General features: G+C 37.0%; 2 protein-coding genes across 2 annotated transcripts in view; both read right to left on the bottom strand.

Moving 5' to 3' along the window:
- The window catches only part of LOC109398642 (selenoprotein H), a 199,827-nt gene that overhangs the window by 125,721 nt on the left and 50,805 nt on the right, over positions 1 to 23,301 (bottom strand). The window lies entirely within an intron of this gene.
- LOC134285960 (uncharacterized) lies at positions 199 to 2,569 on the bottom strand. The gene is made up of 2 exons (XM_062847518.1): positions 952 to 2,569; positions 199 to 875 (listed from the first exon to the last, which is right to left on the bottom strand). The coding sequence occupies exons 1-2, from the start codon at positions 1,713 to 1,715 to the stop codon at positions 566 to 568; spliced, it is 1,074 nt and encodes a 357-aa protein (XP_062703502.1). The 5' UTR covers positions 1,716 to 2,569; the 3' UTR covers positions 199 to 565.

Below are 23,301 nucleotides of genomic sequence, written 5' to 3'. Positions count from 1 at the left end.
TTCTCCGAAGAGGGCAATGTTATATCTCTTGAAATAAGAAAGTTATGCAAGATTTTCTCTTAAAAAATCGCTTTTCTTACATGTAAATATTTCAGAATGGCGCAAACCGATTTTCAATCTTTTAAATCCATTCAAAAGATCTCACTTTCATTGTTCGATGGTGAAAAAATAAAAGAAGTGTTTTTTTGTTTAAAGCGCTTAATTAATTTTTGAAAATATGTCATTTTTCATCAAAAAATGGCCATAACTTCAAGAATATACAAAATACAGGTATGATGTCTTCGGCAAAAAGGTGCGCAATTGAATGCTTTAAAATTGTCTAGAACTAAGTTTTTTTGAAGAATCAATACATAAAAACATATTTTAAAAAAATTGGATTTTTAACTAAAAAATAAACACTATCAACGTTTCAAAGAACCTTCTGTCAATGCTACCCTAATGAAAGGTTCCATACTTTTCTCTCTATGTTGGATTTCTAAAAACAATCGATTAGTATGTATATACTTAATATTTTGGTTTATTGAGCTTAGAACAAATAAAAATTAAAACTACATATCTTTTCAATTCAATTCAAAATAACAAGTTCTTGAGCTTTGGCTGGAAGAGAGTTTAAAGGAGAATCGCTGCTTTTCCTATTCATCAAGGAAATCACTGGATCGGATGTTAGAAGCAAACGTTGGAAGACGTCTTCGATGTTTGCCGTTCTGCTGAATTTCCTGGAGTGGAATTCTCGGAACTTTCTGATAGACTTGTTCCGGGTCTCCAGTGCTTCCTCGCTCAACATTCCAACAGGAACAGTACTGTGCTTCGCGATGGCACCGCCGTGGACCAAAATTTTGTGGAGAGTTGGAGACAGCGGATACCAACCATATAGGCTAGAATAAATTATTATTATTATCCAATTCCATTATTATTAGTTTTATTATTATTATATGTCAAACTACATCTTACCTGATATAAAGTTTCCTAGTCGTTTCCAAGTAGTTTTGGAATACTTCCACGTTGATATCACTCTTACAGTTCATAATAACTAGAATGATGTACATTCTCTCCAGTAGATCTTCATTCAACCCCGTAATTTCGCAGATTGTACGCCATTCTTTGAAGAACGTTCGTGAGGTATTACCATCATTGCTGTTGCCACCGCTCGGTAACGGTTCGCTAATTCTGAGCCCTAGTCTTCGTTTTATTTCGGCTCGAATGGTGGCTTCTCGTTGACGGACAGCTTCGTTAGACTTCGCTACGCGCCATGTCGGTTTTTCCATTTTTAGTCGATATGCCACCTTAAGAAACAGTTCCATTGTCCGAATATAGCAATGGAGAGGGGAGAATCCACGAGAGAACTTTTCAGCGTTGGTCTCGTTCAGATCGTTGGTTGCGTCATTCAGATTCTTTCCGCTTTTCCCACAAAATGAGCAGGATTGCGAGTTTGTTTCTGTGAGGTCGTTTACTACCTTAGTATCCATCATACTTAGAATTAACGAAGAATATACAGTAATTGTCCGACCGTCTTGAAGAATTTCAGTTGGCCTCAGATTTTTTATTTGATCTCGCACTTTCTCAACTTCATTTCGCGTTAGCTGAGCAGATTCCTTCAAAAAAATTAGCTTGATCGGTCTGCACAATGAAACGGAAGAAGGTAGATCATTTTTCCAAAAAATATCTCGTTCGTGCTCTGAGATTCTTCCAATTAATTGGAGAGGAACAAGAGCCATCGAAAATATGTGTGAATCATTGTACTCTCGTAATTCACCGTCTTCATCCGTTTCAACAAAGTTTTGCTTATAGCGAGAGTGATTGCTACTGCCATCGCAGCCCCACTTATAGTTAATCTCAAACGTATTACAAGCCGAACCAGCAAGAATACTTCTATGGCTTTCTATTAAGCGTTTGTTTGTGTGGTCAACTAGGGATTGGAGGGGAACTTCGGCTGCTGATGGTTTTATCGTAATACCTGAAAATTATGAATATCTCATGACTATTTTTGCATTCCCATAATTATCTGTCCATAAGCAACATAGATTCATTTCGATCATGTTAGATAATAGAAAAGATGTTTTGTGATGCCTTTATAGTGTATGAATGGGCCCTATCTAATGAAATAGAAATTACCTTCAGGATACGTCAGCTTCTTTTCCTCCAAAACCCGATTGTAGGACGGATACAAATCACACCCTTTCTTCAAATCCGATGCACGAATGTCATTGTATTGACTCTTGGAAAATCCGTTCTTACAAATGAATGCCAAAGCTTCAGTCGGTGAATACTGCTCCACTCCGGCATCACTAGACTTCATAGATTGCTTCAAGCTAGTGGCGGTTTCTGGAAATTCAGAAATATTTTTGATGATCTTTGCCGCATCTCTATGTCCGGAACTTGTGGCTCTTGTTGCCGCTGCAAACATCAACTCCTGATACGGAACTTCGACGCTGATATCATGAACTTTTCGCTGCTTCGATTTTGTGCTTGAGGTTTCAAATGATTTACGCGGACGCCCTCTCTTGGTGTTCGACATCGGAAGTTCTTTGAAAGTTTCAAACCCACTCTACCAAATTTTGTTGCGCTCAAAGAAACGGTTTTTTTTCCGGTTGCTCTTTTTCCATGCTGTTGTGAATTTGAGTGCGAAAAAGCTAATTTTCTTTTGAAGTTCTGCAGTATCAACTGTTTTGCCCTGGAACTTGTCAATAACGTACTGACACAAAGATGTTGTAGAACTATCGGTAATGAATTGTTCAGCCAATTCATGGAAGGCGACTTTAAGACCTGGTGGAAAATTTAGTTAGGGAATCTACTTCAAAAGTTGAGAAATTCTGTAACTTACCAACTGACATCTTGCTTTTTTCTGTGGAACGATAACGCACTAACCAAAATTCAACAGCATGCATGCAGAAAATCATGCTCTGCTGACTAGGCTTCTTTGAACTAGGCTACTTTGATCTAGGCTACTTTGATCAGCATTCCTTTTCTAATCGGGTTACATTGTCACTCAAACATTGTTTTCTCAAATATATTTTTATGTGTTGCTTTAAAAAAAAAACTTTGTTCTAGATATTTTTAAAGCATTCAATTGCGCACGTTTTTGCCGAAGACATCATACCCGTAATTCGTACATTGTTGAAGTTGACTGTTTTTAGAAATTCAACATATAGAGACAAGTATGGAACCTTTCATTAGGGTAGCATTGACAGAAGGTTCTTTGAAACGTTGATAGTGTTTATTTTTTAGTTAAAAATCCAATTTTTTTAAAATATGTTTTTATGTGTTGATTCTTCAAAAAAACTTAGTTCTAGACAATTTTAAAGCATTCAATTGCGCACCTTTTTGCCGAAGACATCATACCTGTATTTTGTATATTCTTGAAGTTATGGCCATTTTTTGATGAAAAATGACATATTTTCAAAAATTAATTAAGCGCTTTAAACAAAAAACACTTCTTTTATTTTTTCACCATCGAACAATGAAAGTGAGATCTTTTGAATGGGTTTAAAAGATTGAAAATCGGTTTGCGCCATTCTGAAATATTTACATGTAAGAAAAGCGATTTTTTAAGAGAAAATCTTGCATAACTTTCTTATTTCAAGAGATATAACATTGCCCTCTTCGGAGAAAAAGTGTAAAATCAAAAGATCTAAAAGTGCTCGGAACAATGTTTTTGCGAGAAATGTCCCTATGAAAAGTTATAAGCAAAAAACTGATTTTTTAAGGTCCATCCTAACATCCAAGTTTCAAAAAATCGTAACTCGTCAACCGTAATAGTTAGGAGGTTGGTTTCTTCGGCAAAGTTGCTCCAAATGAATTGTTCTAAAACTTTGTAGAACATTGTATAGGTGTATTTGGAAAAACAAAAAAGTTGATATACAAATCTTTTAAACCATTTGGACCACCCTAATTTCAATTTATTGACTAAATAGGACACAAATTTTGGAAAAACTTTCCCAAAGACACCATATAGCTAAAATCAATAGTTTCGCCGTAAATAATTTTGTCTAGCTAGATTCGGACCTGGGACCATTGTGCATTGACTTTGGCGATCACGGAGCCTTATAAATAGTAGACACCGCACCCACTAACTGCTGGACGGGGTATTTACCCGTCGTCCATGTCGCTACCGTTCTTCTGGACCCACCCGCGATCCATTTGCCGTTTCCGGCGGGTACTCGGTATGGGTCTGCTTCCGCTATGACGACGATAAGTGACAAAGCAGTTGCTGAGCTGTGTAACAGCTAGGCCGGAGGGGGACGGGAGGTGGTTGTCCTTACCTTGGTTCGCCTTACTCTGCGCTTTTTAAGGGTCTACCAACAGTCGCAACCCGCCTGTCCCCTTCCATCCGGAGCAGCCTTTTCAAGCCCACCTTTCCCAGCTTTTCAGAACGCCTGGCTGGGGTCCGACTTGCCGGCATTACTGCCGACCTTCGGGGTTAGTATTATCCTAGCCTTGAGGGCACCGCCAGACAGCTCCTCACCTGACGGCTGCCTCATCCGCTTCTGCGTGTGCTTATCAAAAACAGTCGCATCCGCCACACCTTTTGGACTTCCTGCGAAAGCAAAGGCCATCATCTGGGTAAACTTCGTAATCTTTGCTTCCACCGGTTCTGCCGCTGCTTCACTTTTTCACAAGTATCTCGTGATCCTGCTTGGCATCATCCATCGATTTACGAAGTCACAACAGGGCCGTTTTCAGGTCTTTGCTGATGTTGGACTTCGTGGACGCAAAGTCGATGATCTTATCAAGCTGCTGCTCAGCTACCTCAATCGCGGACAGCCCGTCTCGCTTTGGGTTGATGGCCCTCATCAACCACGTTCCGTCCAATATCTCCCCTGGTAGGCTAGCCGAAGCACCAACGTTGGAGCTGCGTGCGCAACTTCTCGCTCCTGACTCCTCACTCCGAGGAGAACTTAACGGAGACCTCGCCAAACCGCGAAGGGGTTAGCCTCGCCCCTATCACCAGGGATGGAAAATGATGAAGATTGCAGCTGAGCAGACACAAACCAAAACAAACATACTCGTGAACAACAGGGGCCCGAGAATACTCGCACTTCTTTATTCGTGAAATAACGAAGCTGGCAAGCACTCGCATGTGACTCGCGAAGCTTCATGAGTTTTTTTTGCATTTTGACGAAAAACGTATTTTAACGACTGACAGTGCTGCTTTTCAGGAACAATAAAGCATAAAGCATTAGTTTATGTTGGATCACTGGATTTACTATTATAACCACAACACCACACTTCCCGTACCTCCACTAGTTCTTCACGAATAAAAGCTCATGAGTCATGAGTGTTTCTGTTTTTGTTTTGCTTCTTACTCACGAAGCAAGCGGGTGCGAATAAACTCACACACTGTTTGCTCTCGGAATCGTGAGTAAGCCTTGTGTTGGTTTTACATTCGCGAATTGCTTCATGAGGAGAATAATTCCATCACTGCCTATCACTAGGAGGTAGATTGATATGTTTGTTTGTTTCGATTAGATTTCATAATTGTAATGTTGTGCAAATAAATGCATATCGTGTATATCATCAAGATTGGAAGTTTACATGATTTACCTACACTCCCGTTCAAAAGTTTGGGGTCACCCCCTCAAAAACATGTCATTTTTTTAGGCCCATATCTCCGCCAATTTGCGTCCGATTTCAAAACCCTAGGTTTCATTCAAAAGATAATAAGTCAAAGAAACTTTGAACATGATTTAAAAGAAACTTTTTCAAAAAATTTTGTATGTAAACTTAACCCAAAGTTGCCATTTTTCTAAAAAATGAATATAAACTTACGGCAATGTCGCTGGAAGTTGGGTCGACCAAATTTTAAGATGGGAGCGGTCGGTAATATGACCCATTTTCTATTAGCTTTCAACTGCTTTTTACAGAACTTATCTAAAAAATCTAGAAAAAAAGTTATTAAGTAAATTAATCCTTGATGTCATCGACCAAAAGTTTGGGGTCACCCCTCAATATGATGTATCGGCCAAAAGTTTGGGGTCACTTTCGTAAAACATGGAAAAGTGATTTGGTGATATCTTCGTCATCTATAGTTCAATTTTAATCAGTTTTGGCTCATTTCAAAGATAATTTACTAAATTTACGTTTGATGTCTTTAACTTATCGTATTTAACGACTTTTGTATATAAAAATGTTATGTAAAGTTAGCACATTTTACCACGCTTTAAAAAATGAGACAACTTTACGTTAAGTTTTAGTATGTATATTTCAACAAATATGTGTGGTTCAATGTCTATGCAGTAAGTACCATTCATTTTGTTTCAAATAAGCCAAGAAGAATTAAAATTGAAAGAAAGATGACAAAGATATCAACAAATCGCTTTTCCATGTTTTACGATAGTGACCCCAAACTTTTGACCGATACATCATTTTGAGGGGTGACCCCAAACTTTTGGTCGATGACATCAAGGATTAATTTACTCAATAACTTTTTTTCAAGATTTTTTAGCTAAGTTCTGTAAAAAGCAGTTGAAAGCTAATAGAAAATGGGTCATATTACCGCTCTCATCTTAAAATTTGGTCGACCCAACTTCCAGCGACACTGCCGTAAGTTTATATTCATTTTTTAGAAAATTTGGCAACTTTGGGTTAAGTTTACATACAAAATTTTTTGAAAAAGTTTCTTTTAAATCAGTTTCTTTGACTTATTATCTTTTGTATGAAACCTAGGGTTTTGAAATCGGACGCAAATTGGCGGAGATATGGGCCTAAAAAATGACATGTTTTTGAGGGGGTGACCCCAAACTTTTGAACGGGAGTGTAAATGAAGGTTACATGTAATCCTCATTATTTATAATGTGTAAAATTCCTGATTTTTACCTATTCCCAAATTTTAATCGGGCATGATTTTTCGTTTGAGTGAGTGAATGCATTTTCTTCTAAAGGTTTTTCACAATACAGTGTATTAGTTGTAACTATTAGATACTCACTAACATTTCATGGAAGTTGCTCAAGTATTTCTTGTACCTGTCTAACACATGAGAGGTCGTTCCCGAAGCCATCCCGAGCAGAAGAAAATAACAAGTGAATAACATATCAAGGTATTTATCTTAAATACTACCATACCTTGATAAACCCTTCATTAGGTGGTAATAAGAGGCAAAATAACAAATTTGGATAAATAACACCTAGAAAATAACAAGTCTTGTTATTTCAATACTGAATGCATACCTAAAATTTCAAGTGCTGTATTTGTTATTCCAAAGTTATTGAATAACAAACTAATAACATTTCTTGTTATTGAATGTTTCATTTGTTCGATGACTACATGATGTAATAGCAAATCTTGTTCTTCGGTTATTTTCACTGCTAAACCAACAAATACTACATCAATACCAAACTCTGCTCAAATACCTCCAACTGTTATTGTGATGTTCTCATAACATTTCGTAGAATAACGCAGCAATAACAATTTTAGGTATTGGAGCACATGTTGCTCTTCGCTTGGTATTTGTAAGGTATGCCCTTCTGCTCGGGATCGCTTTCAACCGCACTCCACGTAACGGCCTCCCACAAGTCACCGTTTGCGTAAAAGTATAGTCCAAAGAAATTTGAATATGTGCTCCTAAAAATCACCAGACTCCATTGAGCAAGAACTGAGGCAAAAAAAGCGAAACAAGGCCTGGAGCAAAGTGCCAATACAAGATACCCACTTGAGTACAATCCCACAACAAACCCGGCGTCGTCGTGTGTGGAGTGGTCACTCGACAGGCGATACATTATTTATGTGCATTTTACATGTCGCTGATAAGAGTGTGGGAGCGTGGATACCTATACCGGAGACGGAGACCTATACGGTTAATATTGTTATTGGTGTTCTCCAGTTTTTTTGTTGCCCTCTCTCGAAGGAGTAACATCTCCGACTCCGAGGCACTTGTTTGGGCTCGGCCGTCCGGCTGGTCTGCAATTGGCATTTTACTCCTATGCTGTGTTCCCCCGCAAAGCTGGCGCAGTGGATGACTGTGTTTCTTTTTCGACGACTTTTCGATCTGTTCGAAATGGACCAAAAGTTGCGGGTCCGTCGGTGGTAGAGCCCCCACAAAGTATATACTGAAGGCCGCGCCGATACTGGGGAAATTGGTGTGAGATTTTTAAGTGCAAGACAATTAACTAATGAATTGGACAAAACTAGGTGATAAATTTATTGATATGCACAGTTGAAGACTACGTTTCTTAAGAAGAAGAGAACTGAGCTTTAATTCACGATGTGCACTTAACCCTACACCTCTTAGGATGGAAATGTCGATGGTCTTGCTGTGCGTCGGCCGGTCGGCCATCGATCGTAGGGCGTTGGGGGCTGACCAAGACTCGCATTGGTACTTTTCACCGACTCTTTCTCTGTCTGACTTTGTCACCGGCCACAGTGTGAGGCCCCAGATATTGCGCCAAGTACGTAAGTGTAGTCCCCCGCGATCTTAATTCCACGCTCACGTTGGTGGTTTGGTAGTAGCCGCACATGCTGGCTGTTCCCAATGCACCGGTACCAAATCCAAAAGAAGTTCATTTCGTGCATTAAGAGGTACAATTGTGCGGGGGTCATTGAGGCGTTCGTCGTCGTCGCCGTCTGTGGTGGCCTCCATGGGCTCGCATTGGACCCACTATTCTGCGAAGCAAATTTATTTCATTTGGCAGCAGGGCGTCAGCGAAACTCTGGCAAAATAGCACCGGCGACAATGTCGTTTCATGCTGCGTGTCGGCGCGTTGACCGTAATGCATCAACCTCTTCACAAATTTCTTGTAGGTGTATTGCATATGTTATAGATAGACACTTACGTTGCGTAAGGTGGTGCGTTCTCTCCCTATAGTGTCTGAATAGACCGGCCCACATTTGTATGGCGCGAAAAAAAGTTTCCCAAATTCACGGGGCACCCTCTAGAATCGTGTCTTTGAGTGAGAAGAACAATCTGTGAAAGATTCAGCTCAATCGGTTGACAACTGAGCTGGCGCAAATGAGTTGAAGGTTTGTATGGAATGTTTAGTCCAAATATATGGGAAATTGGATAACCTCCAGTGTTTCAAACAGCACACCGGTTTGACGAGTTCGAATTAGCTCAGAATTGAAAGAATCGTAGTTGATATCCTAATGAACAACTTTGTAGAAGACCATATCACGGTAAAACTAAATTTAGTTACGGTTTCAGCCAACGAAAGCAGGATAAGGACATCTTCCCCAGTTTACACTCGTTTGTTACATGCAGCACGTGTTTTCCGTTCGAAACTCGCGCGCTACATCATAGGCCGCTATGTTGTCCTTTATTTCCATTGCCCACGCACGTGTATGGGTATCGAGAGAGACAATGAAGAATTACATAGCTTTCTATGATGTAGCGTGAAAGCTACGACCGACAAACACGTGCTGCATATAACAACCGAGAGCAAACTGGGGAAGGTGTCCTCATCCTGTTCATTGGCCGAAACCGCAACTAAATTAAGTTTTATCATGATATGATCTTTTACAAAGTTGTTCTCTAGGGTATCAACTACCATTTTCCCAATTCTGAGCCAAACCGAACTCGCCAAACCGGCGTGCTGTATGAAAGACTGGAGGTCATCCAATTTTCCATATATTTGGACTGAACATTCCAAACAAACCTTCAACTCATTTGCGCCAGCTCAGTTGTCAACCGATTGAGCTGAATCTTTCACAGATTGTTCTTCTCATCCAAAGACACGATTCTATAGGGTGCCTCGTGGAAGTTTTTGACATTTTTGTATTTGGACCAGTCTAGTGTCTGATTGACTAGTAGCTTTCCGCGGTTACGGCACTGCTCAGATCAAAAACCGGAATATGATATTCGAATTAAATTTAATGTTTTCTAAAGGTTGCAGAAACATAAGTAAACAAATGTATAGACTGTGGAAGTGTTCACAGAACACTCAGTAAAGAAGCTGGGTTTATCGTATCCCATCCCAAGAGATGCGCCAAGAAGGAAAAAAGAAGGAAAAGAAAAGAGAAGGACGTATCCCCTCGTTGGTGTGGTAGCAAATTCATTCTGAAAAATATCAAGAATGGGATTGCATGTCGGTAACGCGGCGCTGGTTGGCGACATTTTATCCCTAGGGACTTTAGGACGACGACTCTCACTAAAACATAAGACAGAACCAATTGCAACCAGCCAGCAGTGACAGAATCGAGCCACACAGCGTTGAATGGGATTCTTCTCAAACGACATGTACAAGTGCATTCCATTGTAATGATGGTTCTTATACCTATGTTTTCTTGAGCATGATGTATGGATGATGCTGGTGGACTCATTCGCACAGGTGCACACATGTTTTGAATTTGATGATTAGTAATTATTGGTCGATCGAAAACACACCATCGATTAACACCACTTTCGATGAACAATTCGTCACACAGAGAAGATTTTGTATCTAAGTTTAAATGTTCTGCTGTTCAACGGTATTTCTAGTACATACTTTCAGATTGTCGACTCTTTCTCAAAAAGGCACAAAACCTCTTGTTGCCGCTGGGAGCACTGCCTGTCATCCAAGCTGTCACCGCATAGAATTAGAACAATAGCTGATAGCAAAGATCGCCTGTAACGGATAAAGTTAGAGTCCAAAGAGGGAGAAGCTAGGACAAATTTACTATTCTGCTTATAACTAATTGAATTCGATATTCTACCTAAACATACAATTCGAGTAAGTGACATAAACTTTAAATCTAGTGAAGTCTTGGAACTAATTGGAATTGGAATATTTACAGTGTGTACAAGATTGTTAGCTTAGTTGTAGCGTCGGAAGACAGACCCATTGGTTCTGCATCATGATACCTAAAGTGTAAGAAAACATGAATTCACAATTGATATCTATTAATAAACTGCCTTTTTGCAATTTAAAGCTGCACGAAAACGTAAACGTATGCGTATTCAATGTGCTGCTCACAACTCGGTGTTTAGGTGCCTGTCTTGGTCTGATCCGCGCCAACACCTCTTTTCCAAAAACGTTATAATATATTATTCAAAACGAAAGGCTCTTGCGGAAATACTCCATATCTGAGCCATAATTCTGGAATGTCCAAGTCATGAAGAAAAATAATCGTCTACGAATCCAAATTTTAGGGTCTGAAAATAAAAATGCAGAGAAAAAAAAAACAAAAGCAGAATCAAAAAGAAAAAGAAATGTACAAGAATATTGAAATGGGAGGGCGTTATTTAGGTTGAAAAGCCAACATAACAAAAATGATAACTCAAATTTACCCCACGAATACCAATAATGATAAAGAAATAAGTTATCATTGAGTTCAAAATGATAACTAATTGTGTTATACAATATTTTTTCAATATTACATTTAGTTATCAACATGAAAAAATAACGCTGATTGATAACAGGTTTTGTTATCATTTGGTTATCATTCAGAGCTATTTTATCGACCAAAATAGTTATAATCTACTTTATCGACATAGTTAGCAGTTGAAAAAAAGTTTCTTATAATTATAACCAGAGCCGTAGCGTGCGGTTGGCCAGGTTGGCCCCCGCCAAGGGCGCCAGCTTCAGAGGGGCGCCGAAAAGGCCTAAGGCTAGATGGAAACAGGATGATGCTGTTGTTTTCTTGAATGTTATCAATTAGATTTAATTATTTAAAGTATCTAAGATTGATCATGTGTTTTACGTTCTTCTGTATTTTCAAAAAATTAGATTTTTTAGACGATTTTAAGAGTGTGCTTTTTGTTTTGAGAAGCTGTTTTAGTTTTTATTGAGCAAAACAAAACCAATAAGCTTCCGAAAGTCTAGTGAATGTTTCTTTCTGAAAATTCCTAATGCTCTTTAAGTTCATCCAATTTTTATTTCCAGTAAATGTTTCTTTAGGCTTAAACTTTAAAACTAGGAAATCTAGCAGTAATCTTTCAAGCTGTTTTTACCCAAAAATAAAAACTACCAGTGAGTATTTTTTTTTTATTTTCATTTCCCCAAAACAAATTTAATATTCTAGGAATTCCTTTATAAATTCCACCAGGTATTTGTTTGGATTTTTTTTCTTCAGAAAATCTTTCAAAATATATATCTGAAATTTATCTAGAAATTCTTTCAGATACTCCTTCAGGGGTTCTTTAAAACAAATTTCAAATCATAAGTTCTTCTGAAGATTTTTCTTGAAATATCTCGAAGACGTTTGTAAATTCCTTTAGAAATTCCTCCAGAGAGGCTTTCAGAAAGTTATCTAGAAGTTTATTCAGAAATTAGTCGAAGGATTCTTCCCGATATTTTTCCAAGGATGTTATTGAATATTCTCCCCTAATTTCTTTAGAGTTCCAAAATTTTCTTTGGAATTCGTATAGTGATTCCTGCAAAAATATAATTAAGGATTAGGTGCCTACAAACCCTTCAATAGATTTTGTTAGTAGTTCCTCCATGGATTTCTTCTGGAAAATACTGCATAGGTTTTGTTAGAAATCCCAAAAATTCTTCATGAAAATTCTTCCAGTCTTTTATGGATTTTTTGAGAAATTCGACTAAATTTTTCTTCAGAAAGTCATTTATAGATTCCCTTGTAAAAAATCTATCACATCGATCAGAAAAACCTCCATTGATGCCTAAGAAACTTATTCCATGCTCACTAGGGATTGCTCCATATATTTCTGGTAGAATTCCGTTAGAAAATCTCCCATGAATTTCCTTATTAACTACTTCAAAAAATCATAAATTTCGAATTCATTCAGGGATTTCTCCAGGTATTCGTTGGAAAATCTGACATTGATTCCTTCCAAAATTTTTCTTAAGGTTTATTATGGAAGCCTTCCGTGGATTCTTTAAGAACTTCTTCCTGGGATTTCTTCATAAAATCTGCTAGGGATTTTTAAAATTCCCCAAAGATTCCTCAAGAAACCTTTCTTTCCTAGATTTCTTTCAGAAATTCTTCCAAAAGTGTTCTCTACTAATTCTAACATTCCATCAAGTATATCTTCACGAACAGCTGCTGCAATTCCTTCAAGAGTTAGTCCATGAATTCTATTTGAAATTCTTGCTGATATTTTCTCCCGGATTTTCATTAAGTATTCCTCCGGAAATTTCTGCAGGAATTCCTCCAGAGATTCTAGGATAATTTATTCTCGTGATTCCAGCGGGAATTCTTACAGAAATATCAACAAAAACTGATGTAAAGGTTTCTTTTGGAATTTAATTCCAACCTGGTATTCAACAATGTTCATGGTTTGTCTAATGATTACTGAACATTTTCTTACAGATCTTTTGTGAAATGTTTTGAAAAAACTTGAGAACACTTCTTTGTTGAGTTTATTGGAGAATTTTGGTGGAGCCTATTAAAATAATCGCCGAAAATTTATAAAATACATCGTTTGAGGATCTCTGAAAACCCCTAAAACACAATTAAATATTTTTTGTAACAAAATTGAGTTGAAAAATCCAGAAACAAAAATTCAAAAAATTCTGTAAAATTTGCTGAAGAAAATTATGCATCATTTATGTTATAAATCTTAAATGTTCGTACTTATACTCGTATAAAAGAAATCAACTTCGGAATATTGTTAGGTGATTCCCATTGAAATTCCTAAAAAAATACACATATGAAAAACATTATGAGAAAACAAAAAAAAATAGGGGAATTTGTTTCTTGTGCAACTTTTAAAGAAACTTTGAAAAAAAAAATGAATACCTAACTACAAAATTTAGCAAATTAACAATGTCGCTGGGCGCCAACCTGGATGCTTGCCAAGGGCGCCATGGGACCACGCTACGGCTCTGATTATAACCCATGTTTTTAACTATTGCGCCCAGTGGGTCTCGAACCCTGATCGAGTGATCATCGGACCCAGCCCAGGGAAAGCTTTTAAATGTGCGTTTGTAAACTGATACCATCAAGGATAACACATACTGTTATTATTGTAGTATTATAGTATTTTTATGTTATCGCGATAGACCAAAATTATTGATAACTAAATTTATTATCATTTTATTATCAATAATTGGAAAAGATGATAACAAAAATAACAAAATGATAATACCGATAACAAAATGTATTATCAAAGTGATATCATTTAGTTATCCGCTTTTGCTGGGGTAGGGTCAATATTAATCTTATTTTTCCAAATTCAATCCAATTTCATCCTATTCGAAAAGATGCGATTATGGTTTCGTTTGATTCCGTTCTTTTTGTTTTCTTGCGTAGCCACTTTCATCGGCCTCATTGAAGCACAGTACAGGGCATTTTCGTGCAGAGTACTGCACAACGGTGTTTTGTCCGATCCCATCCGGGTCGTCGCTGGAGTGAGGCAAGGATGTATACTATCACCGCTATTGTTCCTCATCGTAATCGACGAGATCCTGGTTGGTACGATTGACCGTGGACCAAATCGTGGATTGCTGTGGCAACCCATTACCAAATGACTTCGAACTGGCTGATGACGTTGCCCTCCTAGCTCAACGGCGCTCTGATATGCAGAGCAAGCTCGATGATCTTGCCAATCGCTCCTCAGCGGCAGGTCTTACACACCAAAAATCGATTGAGGATTTCAGCAAAATTTTGCCGAGCTGATGGTTTCAGTAAACATTTTGCTGAAATTCAGCAAACTTTGCCAAAAGTTCAGCAAAAATTTTTGCTGCCCGAGCAGAAGAGAATAACAACAGCATAACAAAATGCGTTATTTTGGCAAAATAACTGCATAATGGAATTAGTAATTTTCATGTTATTAACATAACATATTGAGTTATAAACTTGTCTGTCATAAGCGGCAAAATAACAAGTCACATAACAAAAATTTGTTCCTGAAAAATCAATTTAATAACATGTTTTGCTAGTGGCAATAACAACTTAATAACAGTGAATTTGGGAAATATTTCAATAACAAATTTTGATATTAAAGAGTTATTGATAACATTCCGAAAGTAAAATTAGGGTAAAAACTAACTTTTTTTACTCATTTTTGGGTAATGATTTTAAGTGTGTTATTCTATTTTTACAAAATAATAGGTCACATAAAAAAAAATTTCGATTTCATTATAAAACTTACAAACATGGACGGGATTTGAACCTCCAATCCTGCTATCGTAAATTTTCAGTCGCCTTTACCAATGAGGCTATCACAGCACTTGCAGTGAGGGACGATAGAAGCTTTACTGGTTCTACGTATTGCCAGTTTCCCCATTCCCCCATTTCATGTTTGCCAGTCGCAGGACAAAAATAGACAGAGATTTGAATGCAAGATCAAACAATGAACCTCTCTCTCTTACCAACAGCGCTATCGCGGTGCGCAGACATGCGCACTGAAACACTAATAACAGTGGTGGCATGGCCCGTCGTCGGCTATTTCCAAGGAGTAAAGAGAACGATGAAAAAGTTCTAGGTAGTCGACTATTTATGATTGAGCTTCGTCATGGGGTGTATTTTGGCGGCGACAAAGATTCTTTCCGGACGGAGATGATTTTTATTTTATTTTTTGTTTTGTTCGCGTTGTGAGAACGGCGATTATACACGTACCTACGTGAGCGAAGGTAAAAGGTAATTATATCATATGCCGATATGATTACTTCTGCAGATGCTGTTTAGTTTTATTCTATTTAGGATTATTTTTAGTAATGAAAAAAGATATTTATGACATAATGTCAAACAATATATGATCGAATAATAATAGATCGAAAGGAAAAAGTTATAATAGACAAATGCAATCACCAATTGAGCAGAATTGTCTGTATAGTTGACATTTTTATTGATTAGAATTATTTAGTAGGTACCATATTTGCTATCTCCACTCTCACTAACATTCATTACTTCGTAATACATAGTCTGTTCGGTACTTTTTGACGTTATAATTAGAGGTTAGAATAGCAGTACTGTTAGGGGCTGTCCATAAACCACGTGGTCATGAGGGGAGGGGGGGGGGGTTTCGAACAATGACTATTTTGTATGGACAAATAAAAATTTTTGTATGGACTAATGACCACGCGGGGGGGGGGGGTTGAAAAGTCCCAAAAAAATGACCACGTGGTTTATGGACAGCCCCTTAAAATGACATATAAATTCAACTAAGTTTACTCAATTTTGAGATAAAAAAAAACTTATTTGCAGATGTATCACTTTTTGAAGCTAAAATTATACTTAACATATAAGAATTGGGAATCGTAGAAAAGTGATAGGAATTTGGCACCGTAACGGGACTGGGATATTGAAAGAAGGAAATTAATACAAAGATAAACATATCAATAGCTATGATGCTATATTTAACCAAAACTCTAATTATAGCAATGAATAAAATAAAAAATACGGAAGAGTCTGATGAAATTTCTAGATATTGCAATGTCTTTATTTTTTACTTCATAATATGAAACAGCAGACAATAAAATAAAGCAGGTAAACTATGTAATGGTTATATCTGCGATAAATTTTCTCCGATTTTGACAATATTGATCTCATTTGATCCAGATTTATTTTTTCCATCAAAAACAAATCCGACTGAACCGATCTGGTCATCGTGAGTTAAGAAAAAACCTGAATTCAGTAACAAATTTTGAAAACGACGTATAATCAATGGTGTAGCATTGATTATACGTCGTTTTCAAAATTTGTTACTGAATTGCCATACACGTGGAATTTTCCATAAACCAGCTGCAATTGGCTTCTTTAGTGGTGTTGAGATAATTCCATATTCACAATCTACATGCCAAACTGAGCCGAAATCCAAATTTTCATGAACTTTGGTACCCGGGAACCTATTTAAAAATCGATTTAAAGTTTGTATGGGAGCGATTTGTCGAATCACCCCTCGTCGCATTTCGTACTGGGCGGAGCTGTCAAGCAGTTGCCCAGCTGTCAAAAGGTGATTTCAAAAAATCGTTTTGTAATTGAATTTAGGTATCAAAATAAAGTTTAAAAAATCTGAAAAAAATCATACTGTCTTATAAAAAGGTGCTCTTTCGAATAAAATCAAAAAAATCAATATATTATTCTTAATTTAAAAACCCAATTGGTGATTGGTACAAATTAAGTACCTTACCAAGAAAAAAATGTTAAATTTAAATTTATACGTTCAATATGTAGTCCGTCCAAGGTCTTACACCGTACATGAAACCGTTTTTAATTAGATTTTGTTTTAGATTTTATAGAGGCATTTTAAAATCTTCTCCTGTGTGATAGGGATAGGATTTTTCAAAACACCATCGTTCTTCTTCTGCTATGTTCTGCTATGTTCTCGTTTAGATGTATGCAGGGTACTGCGCCACTTGGGCAGTGGCTGGTATTTTGGGTACTTTTCAGCTACAACTCAGTCAATTTCAGAAATTTAGCAAAACCTCGCGCCGCCCAGCAGGAACTTTGTTTTGTACACATTAGGGGAGACTGAGGAGACTTGATCCCTGGGGAGACTTGATCCCCCCATATTTATTCGGAATCAAAAACATTTTTCTTCTAGCATAATTTTTCCAAAACTACTCCTGGACAAACGACTATGTTTTGGCTACAATAGGCTCCTAAAGGCCTATCTCAATTTCTGCATAATTCGATCAAGCATTGATTAAAACGACATGTTTACTCATTTTTTAAGTATTCCTATTAGGTAAAGCCCATAAAATATATTTACGAAAATTTTAATAATTTTTGCAACACTCCTTGTTTAGCACTAAATTTTGGGTAAATTTTGTTTACCGTGTATGTCAAATAGGAACATTTGTTGTCAAAAGTGAGCCAATGTGGTGTCTTTTGCAATCCGCCGTTTCACTTTCGTTACGTCAAGGTTGACCTCGAATGTCAAACAAGACCTGCTCATCATTATTTTATTTTCAAGTTTATTAACTATTCTGTTATTGTTTAAGTTCGGAAAAATTACCATTGAGATCAGAAAAGCATGCTCTTTCGTGTTATGCAGCGAAACCGGGAAAATATTTTTCATTTTAGGACCCTATTGGTTTTGATTGTACATTGCATTATTTTTTAACGGCTGATGGTTTGTTTTCAGTCCTTCAGAAATTTTTTAGGCGATTCCGAAAAATCTCAATAGCTTTGTGAAAATTAAACCAAATCATGTCAAAATTTCACAGCACATAGTTTAAATAGAATACTTTCAAACTTATTTATCCAAATAAGGCTGTTGTTAACATATTTTAATTAATTTAGCTTAGTATACACAACAGTGACATGGGGAGACTTGATCCCTCGAGGATTACACACACATTATACATGTGAAAAATAAAATTCTATTCGGAAGCCTCTATTTACTTGGAATTCTAGTCTATTCAACGATAAAATGTGTCAGATAATTATAACTTTAGTACAAACCAAGAAAAGGTGGATCAAGTCTCCCCATTTTGAAAATACGGCATATCCTTAAAAATTTAAGGGATTCTTACAATTTCAAACACTCCAAATTCATCTAAAATACAAGAAAACTCGAAAAAAAAAAGAATAGGAAGACTCTGGAATTATTTTCCCTTTAAATAAACCATGTGCTCAAAGGGGGATTAAGTGTCACCCATTTTTGAAAAATACATCATAAGACATGCCTCCATAAAAACACAGTTTTGAAAACTTTAACAATAATTTAAAGGCCTTCTGTTGTGTATTAACTTGCAATAGATGTTTACCTGCCATTCTGTACGGAAATCGGATCTAGTTTTGTGTTTTTGCTTAAAGTTTCAGGTAAATTAAGAAAAAGGGATCAAGTCTCCCCAGTCTCCCCTACAGCACCTCCATGTCACGTAATATACCACACCTCTTATCAAATGTGATACCGTAAGCGTACCATACTTTGCGCATCTAGGGCCTAACTTTGCGCACTTTTCAAAAAATCGTTAAACAGTTTTTCTGGTGCATTATGCAAACTTTTTCCCACGAAATACTAGTTAGTGATATGGGGTATGCACTTTGTCTCAGTTTGGATGTAATGATAAATGGAAGAGGAAGACAAATTGATGAGTGAATATGCAGTTGCTTTCCCTCAAATGCTGTAAATAACGTTGTAGAATGACGTAGGTTTTGTTTCAAAATTTGTTTTAGTTTAGATAGCAATACCATAAAGTATTTGTGCACTCTCAATAATACAATAATAACCAAACTTGTTCCACAACAGAATGTAATATTGAAATGTTATTTAAGGGCTGCATACCAATTGCTTGGTCATAACAAAATAAGATTGTCCAACAAAACATGTTATGGAAACGTAATGCCTTGATAATTCAATAATAACAAAACAAGGTATAAAAACAGGTTTTGTGATTTCGTAGTTATTAATTTGATATTCCCCTCTGCTCGGGTGAACCCTTCAGCTCGGCAAAATTCAGCAAAATATTGCTGAAAGCGTTTGGTGTGTACCATAAACGTCAACAAGACCAAATCGTTCACTGCAAAATATTTTTGCTGGTAATTAGCAAACTTTGCTGATTTTTTGCGTGCTGATTGCATTCAGCAATACAAATTACTGAATATTAGCAATTATTTTTGAACATGCTGAACAATCCAGCAATTTTAACAGTTGATCAGCAACTTTGTGCTGAAATTCAGCAAAAATGTTGCTGAAATTCAGCAATTTTTTTTGCTGATTTTTTGCGTGCTGGAAGCATTTTAAAAATTTTGGTGTGTTGGATGTAAACACGGTCAACCCTTCCAGCTTTACGGTAGCTGGGCAATCAGTGGAGAATGTTGAAAGCTTCCAATATATTGGTAGTCAAATGACGGCTGATGGCGGCACCAAGATCGACATAGGTGCACGGATCAATGAGGCGAGGGCTGCTTTTGCGAGTTTAAGAAATGTATGGGAAAACAATCAGAACAGTCGACGCACCAAAATCCGAATTTTTAACTTGAACTTGAAATCTGTGCTGTTGTACGCCAGTGAAACCTGGTGTGTATCAGTGGAGAACACTCAACGGCTGCAGGTCTTCATCAATAAATGCCTGCGGTATATAATTCGTGCATTGTGAGGATCTCCAACGTGGAGCTCCATCGTCGATGTCATCAAAAGCCGATATCGACAGAAATTCGGGAGCGAAAGTGGAGGTGGGTCGGCCACACTCTACGCAGGGACGGAAACGAAATCTACAAACGAGCGTTAGACTGGAACCCAGCAGGACATCGCAGCAGAAGCAGACCCAGAGGCTCATAGCGGCGCAGTCTCAATAACGAAATCAAGCATGTCGATAGAAATTTTGACCTGGCCACATTTCAAGGCGATGGCAGGCAATCGCCCAGGATCTTTCAATTTGACCCTCTGCACCGGCGCTCAGGACGGAAAGTAAGTACCTACTTTTAATAATAAATACAAAAATAATAAACAAACCAAACAGCGTTTTAATGCTTTGTTTTAAGTAGGTTGAAAATTGGAGCAAGCATAATAAAGTAAGCCATATCCTACTTAACCCTCTAATACCCAAATTTTTGATTTTGATCTAAATATCATTTTTCGTCATCTAAAATCGATTTAAACATGTTTTGGAAGATGATTCTTTTTAACTCTCGATTTTGTGAATTTCAGTTTTTGATTTTTCTAATTTTTATTTTTGAACATCCTCACAGATTTATATTTTTCCTGGAAGCCTATTTAGGGTACGGATTTTTTGAGATGAAAACATTTTGATATTTTATGATTATTGTTGAAATATTTTTATTTTTATTTTTTATGGAAAATTTTACTTTCCGTGTAATTTTAAGGAAAATAATTGAAGAGTGTATTCGATTCCCTTAAACTATGAAACTAGGATAGAATGATTTGAGAAAAAATTTAAAATATGTTAATTGTAGCGATTTAATACAAAATAAACAATCACTTCTAGAAGGTGACTAAAACATCAATTTTTCAACGATTTAAAAAAAAATGTTAATACGCTCTAAAATACACCAACAACGATTTTGAGATATACGAAACAGTTCTAAATATCAGCCAAAAATATAAAAATTTTGATTTCCCACGAAACAAAAATTACAAAAATGCTCAAACTATACCCCGTCTAAAGGCGGGGTTAGGTATTAGAGGGTTTACATTAATTTAAAGAAGTTACTAAATAAATAGATATTGAGATGTCTAACGGCATCTATACTCCCGTGAGTATAGGACACATTCCTCGCATTTTGAGCAGAGTTTGGTATTGATGTTGTTTTCGTTGATTTAGCAGTGAAAATAACTGAAGAACATGTGCTATTATTACATCATGGAGCTATCGATAAATTAACAATTCAATGATAAGAAATGCTATTACTTTGTAATTCTATACCTTTTGGATACCTACCAAATACACCACTGGAAATTTTAGGAATGCATTTGTTATTGATATTTCAAGACATGTGAATAGGAAACCCAGCAAACATGGGACTCTTATGGGAATAGGGGCAGTATAGGCTCTACACTTCTACAGTGGTTACTAACCATTGGTAAGTATTCATCTTACTTTTGTGATACCTGCCTCCGATGATATCTGTAGACTTTTGCAATGCAATAGGAAGTGATTTAAAAAAAGAAAAAAAAGACAACTACACCGTCTTCGACCTTGCGGCCTCTACAGACTGAACAATACTAACATTTGACAACGGACAACACATATAACACCCAGTGGCCCAGTGGAGAATTTTTCGTCCGACGAAAAGTTTTCCCCGACTGGAGCGCGAATCGAACCCACACTCCGAAGCTTACGAGACACCTGAACGACTGACGCCGCTAACCGCTCGGCCACGAAGCCTACATTTACGATGTTTACTTAGATTTGTAATATCCTCAGAACATTCGAAGTCGATGTAGGCAGTTTTTGGCAGATCCATTTCCAAAAAAAGGTAGGGGTAAAACTGAATTAAGTTTTTGAATTCTTATAATTGGTTTAATTCGAATGTTGATAATAAAATGAAGCTCAGTTACCCACACAATGACCCGCTTTAAAATGCCCAAAAGAAGGCAATTTATTTCATACAAAAATTATATGCTACTCTCAAGTTTTACTTAAAGTTAAATTGAATGTGCTTAAGAGCTAGCTTAGGAAAAAAAACCCAAACACCTAGCATGCCGTAAAACATTTTATAAGCGCACAGGAATTCGACGCTAAAAAGAAAATGTATTGAAACCCCTCTTGAAAGCTTCCTGATACCTCTGGAAATCACTTCAAAATCCCCTTGCAATCCACTGAAGCCACATGAAACCCCCTTAAACATCTTAAAACGCCTTGAACGTGATCTGAAAACTATTTGATACTCCTTTAAAAGCCTCAGAATATCCACTGAACACCACAAAGTTCTCATTAATTTTCTGAATCGTCTTGAAAAGTCTTGGAATGCCCCTGAAACACACGAAAAGCATCCAGAAACTCCCGGAAGCCATTACCGAACCATTAAAAAAATCCTCTGAAACCTCTTGAAACGCCTTGAAACCTTATACAACATGAAATCACCCGAAAATCCTTCAAAAGCCTCTCTGAAACCCCCTGAAGCTCCCTTGAAAGCCCCTTTCTACTACCTGAAGCCCCTTCAGAAACCCCTCTAAACGTTTTGAAAGTCCTCTGAAACATCCTTGAAACTTCCTTGAATGTATTCTGAAATCCTCAGAAACCCTTCTATACCTTCTGCAGCCCGTCTGAAGCTTCTTGACACTCACTTGACACCCCTCTGAAACTCACTTAAAAGCTTTCATAAAACTTCTGCAATTCCTGGGAAGCCTTCTGAAATTTCCCTGCAGGGATCCCTTTTAAAACGCCAACGTGTTGAAACTTCTCTGAAACATCCCCGCTTGAAAGCCCCCTGGAACACCCTTAAGGATAAACGTCTTGAAATCCCGCTTCAACAGTGCATCAGAGTTTCAGGCGCACAAATCTCAAGAACCAAGCTTGAAACAACAGTGCAATTTTTATTTTGTTCTTGCTCACTTGTAATACGCTTAAAATAACGAGATCGGGTGCGCTGATTTTGTTTAGGGGTTATGGGGGTAAAGTGGACAACCTGAGCACTTTGGTCGTTTCCAGTGGAAATGCGGTAAAATCCATCTGCTTTTCCGAGTAACATGGAAGGTAATGATGTACTCTAGAAATCTTGTAAGGGATTGCATTTAAAAAAACATTGTTTTCTTTGATTATTTTCTTCGCCAAAACGTGCACCAAAATAGCGTGAAAAAATTGGTGGGGGTAAAATGGACAATCGATGGAGTAAAATGAACAAGTCGTTAAAAGTTATATTACAGCATATTATTTCTATGTTTTTAATTACAAACTATGAAATTTCATACGAAACCTTTAGTTTGTTGTTTTCAAACTTTTAATAGAAACTTTGAATAAGTGTGTTATAATAATTATTGTAAAAATAGTGTAAAAACAAGCACTGTTTTGGATGAAAATTATATTTTGTATAACGGCTGATAATCCAGAAGTATGCAAAAAAAATATGAAATTTTG

Source organism: Aedes albopictus, chromosome 2 (assembly GCF_035046485.1).
Source record: "Aedes albopictus strain Foshan chromosome 2, AalbF5, whole genome shotgun sequence".
Lineage (NCBI taxonomy): Eukaryota > Metazoa > Arthropoda > Insecta > Diptera > Culicidae > Aedes > Aedes albopictus.
This window is presented reverse-complemented; position numbering and strand designations above follow the sequence as displayed.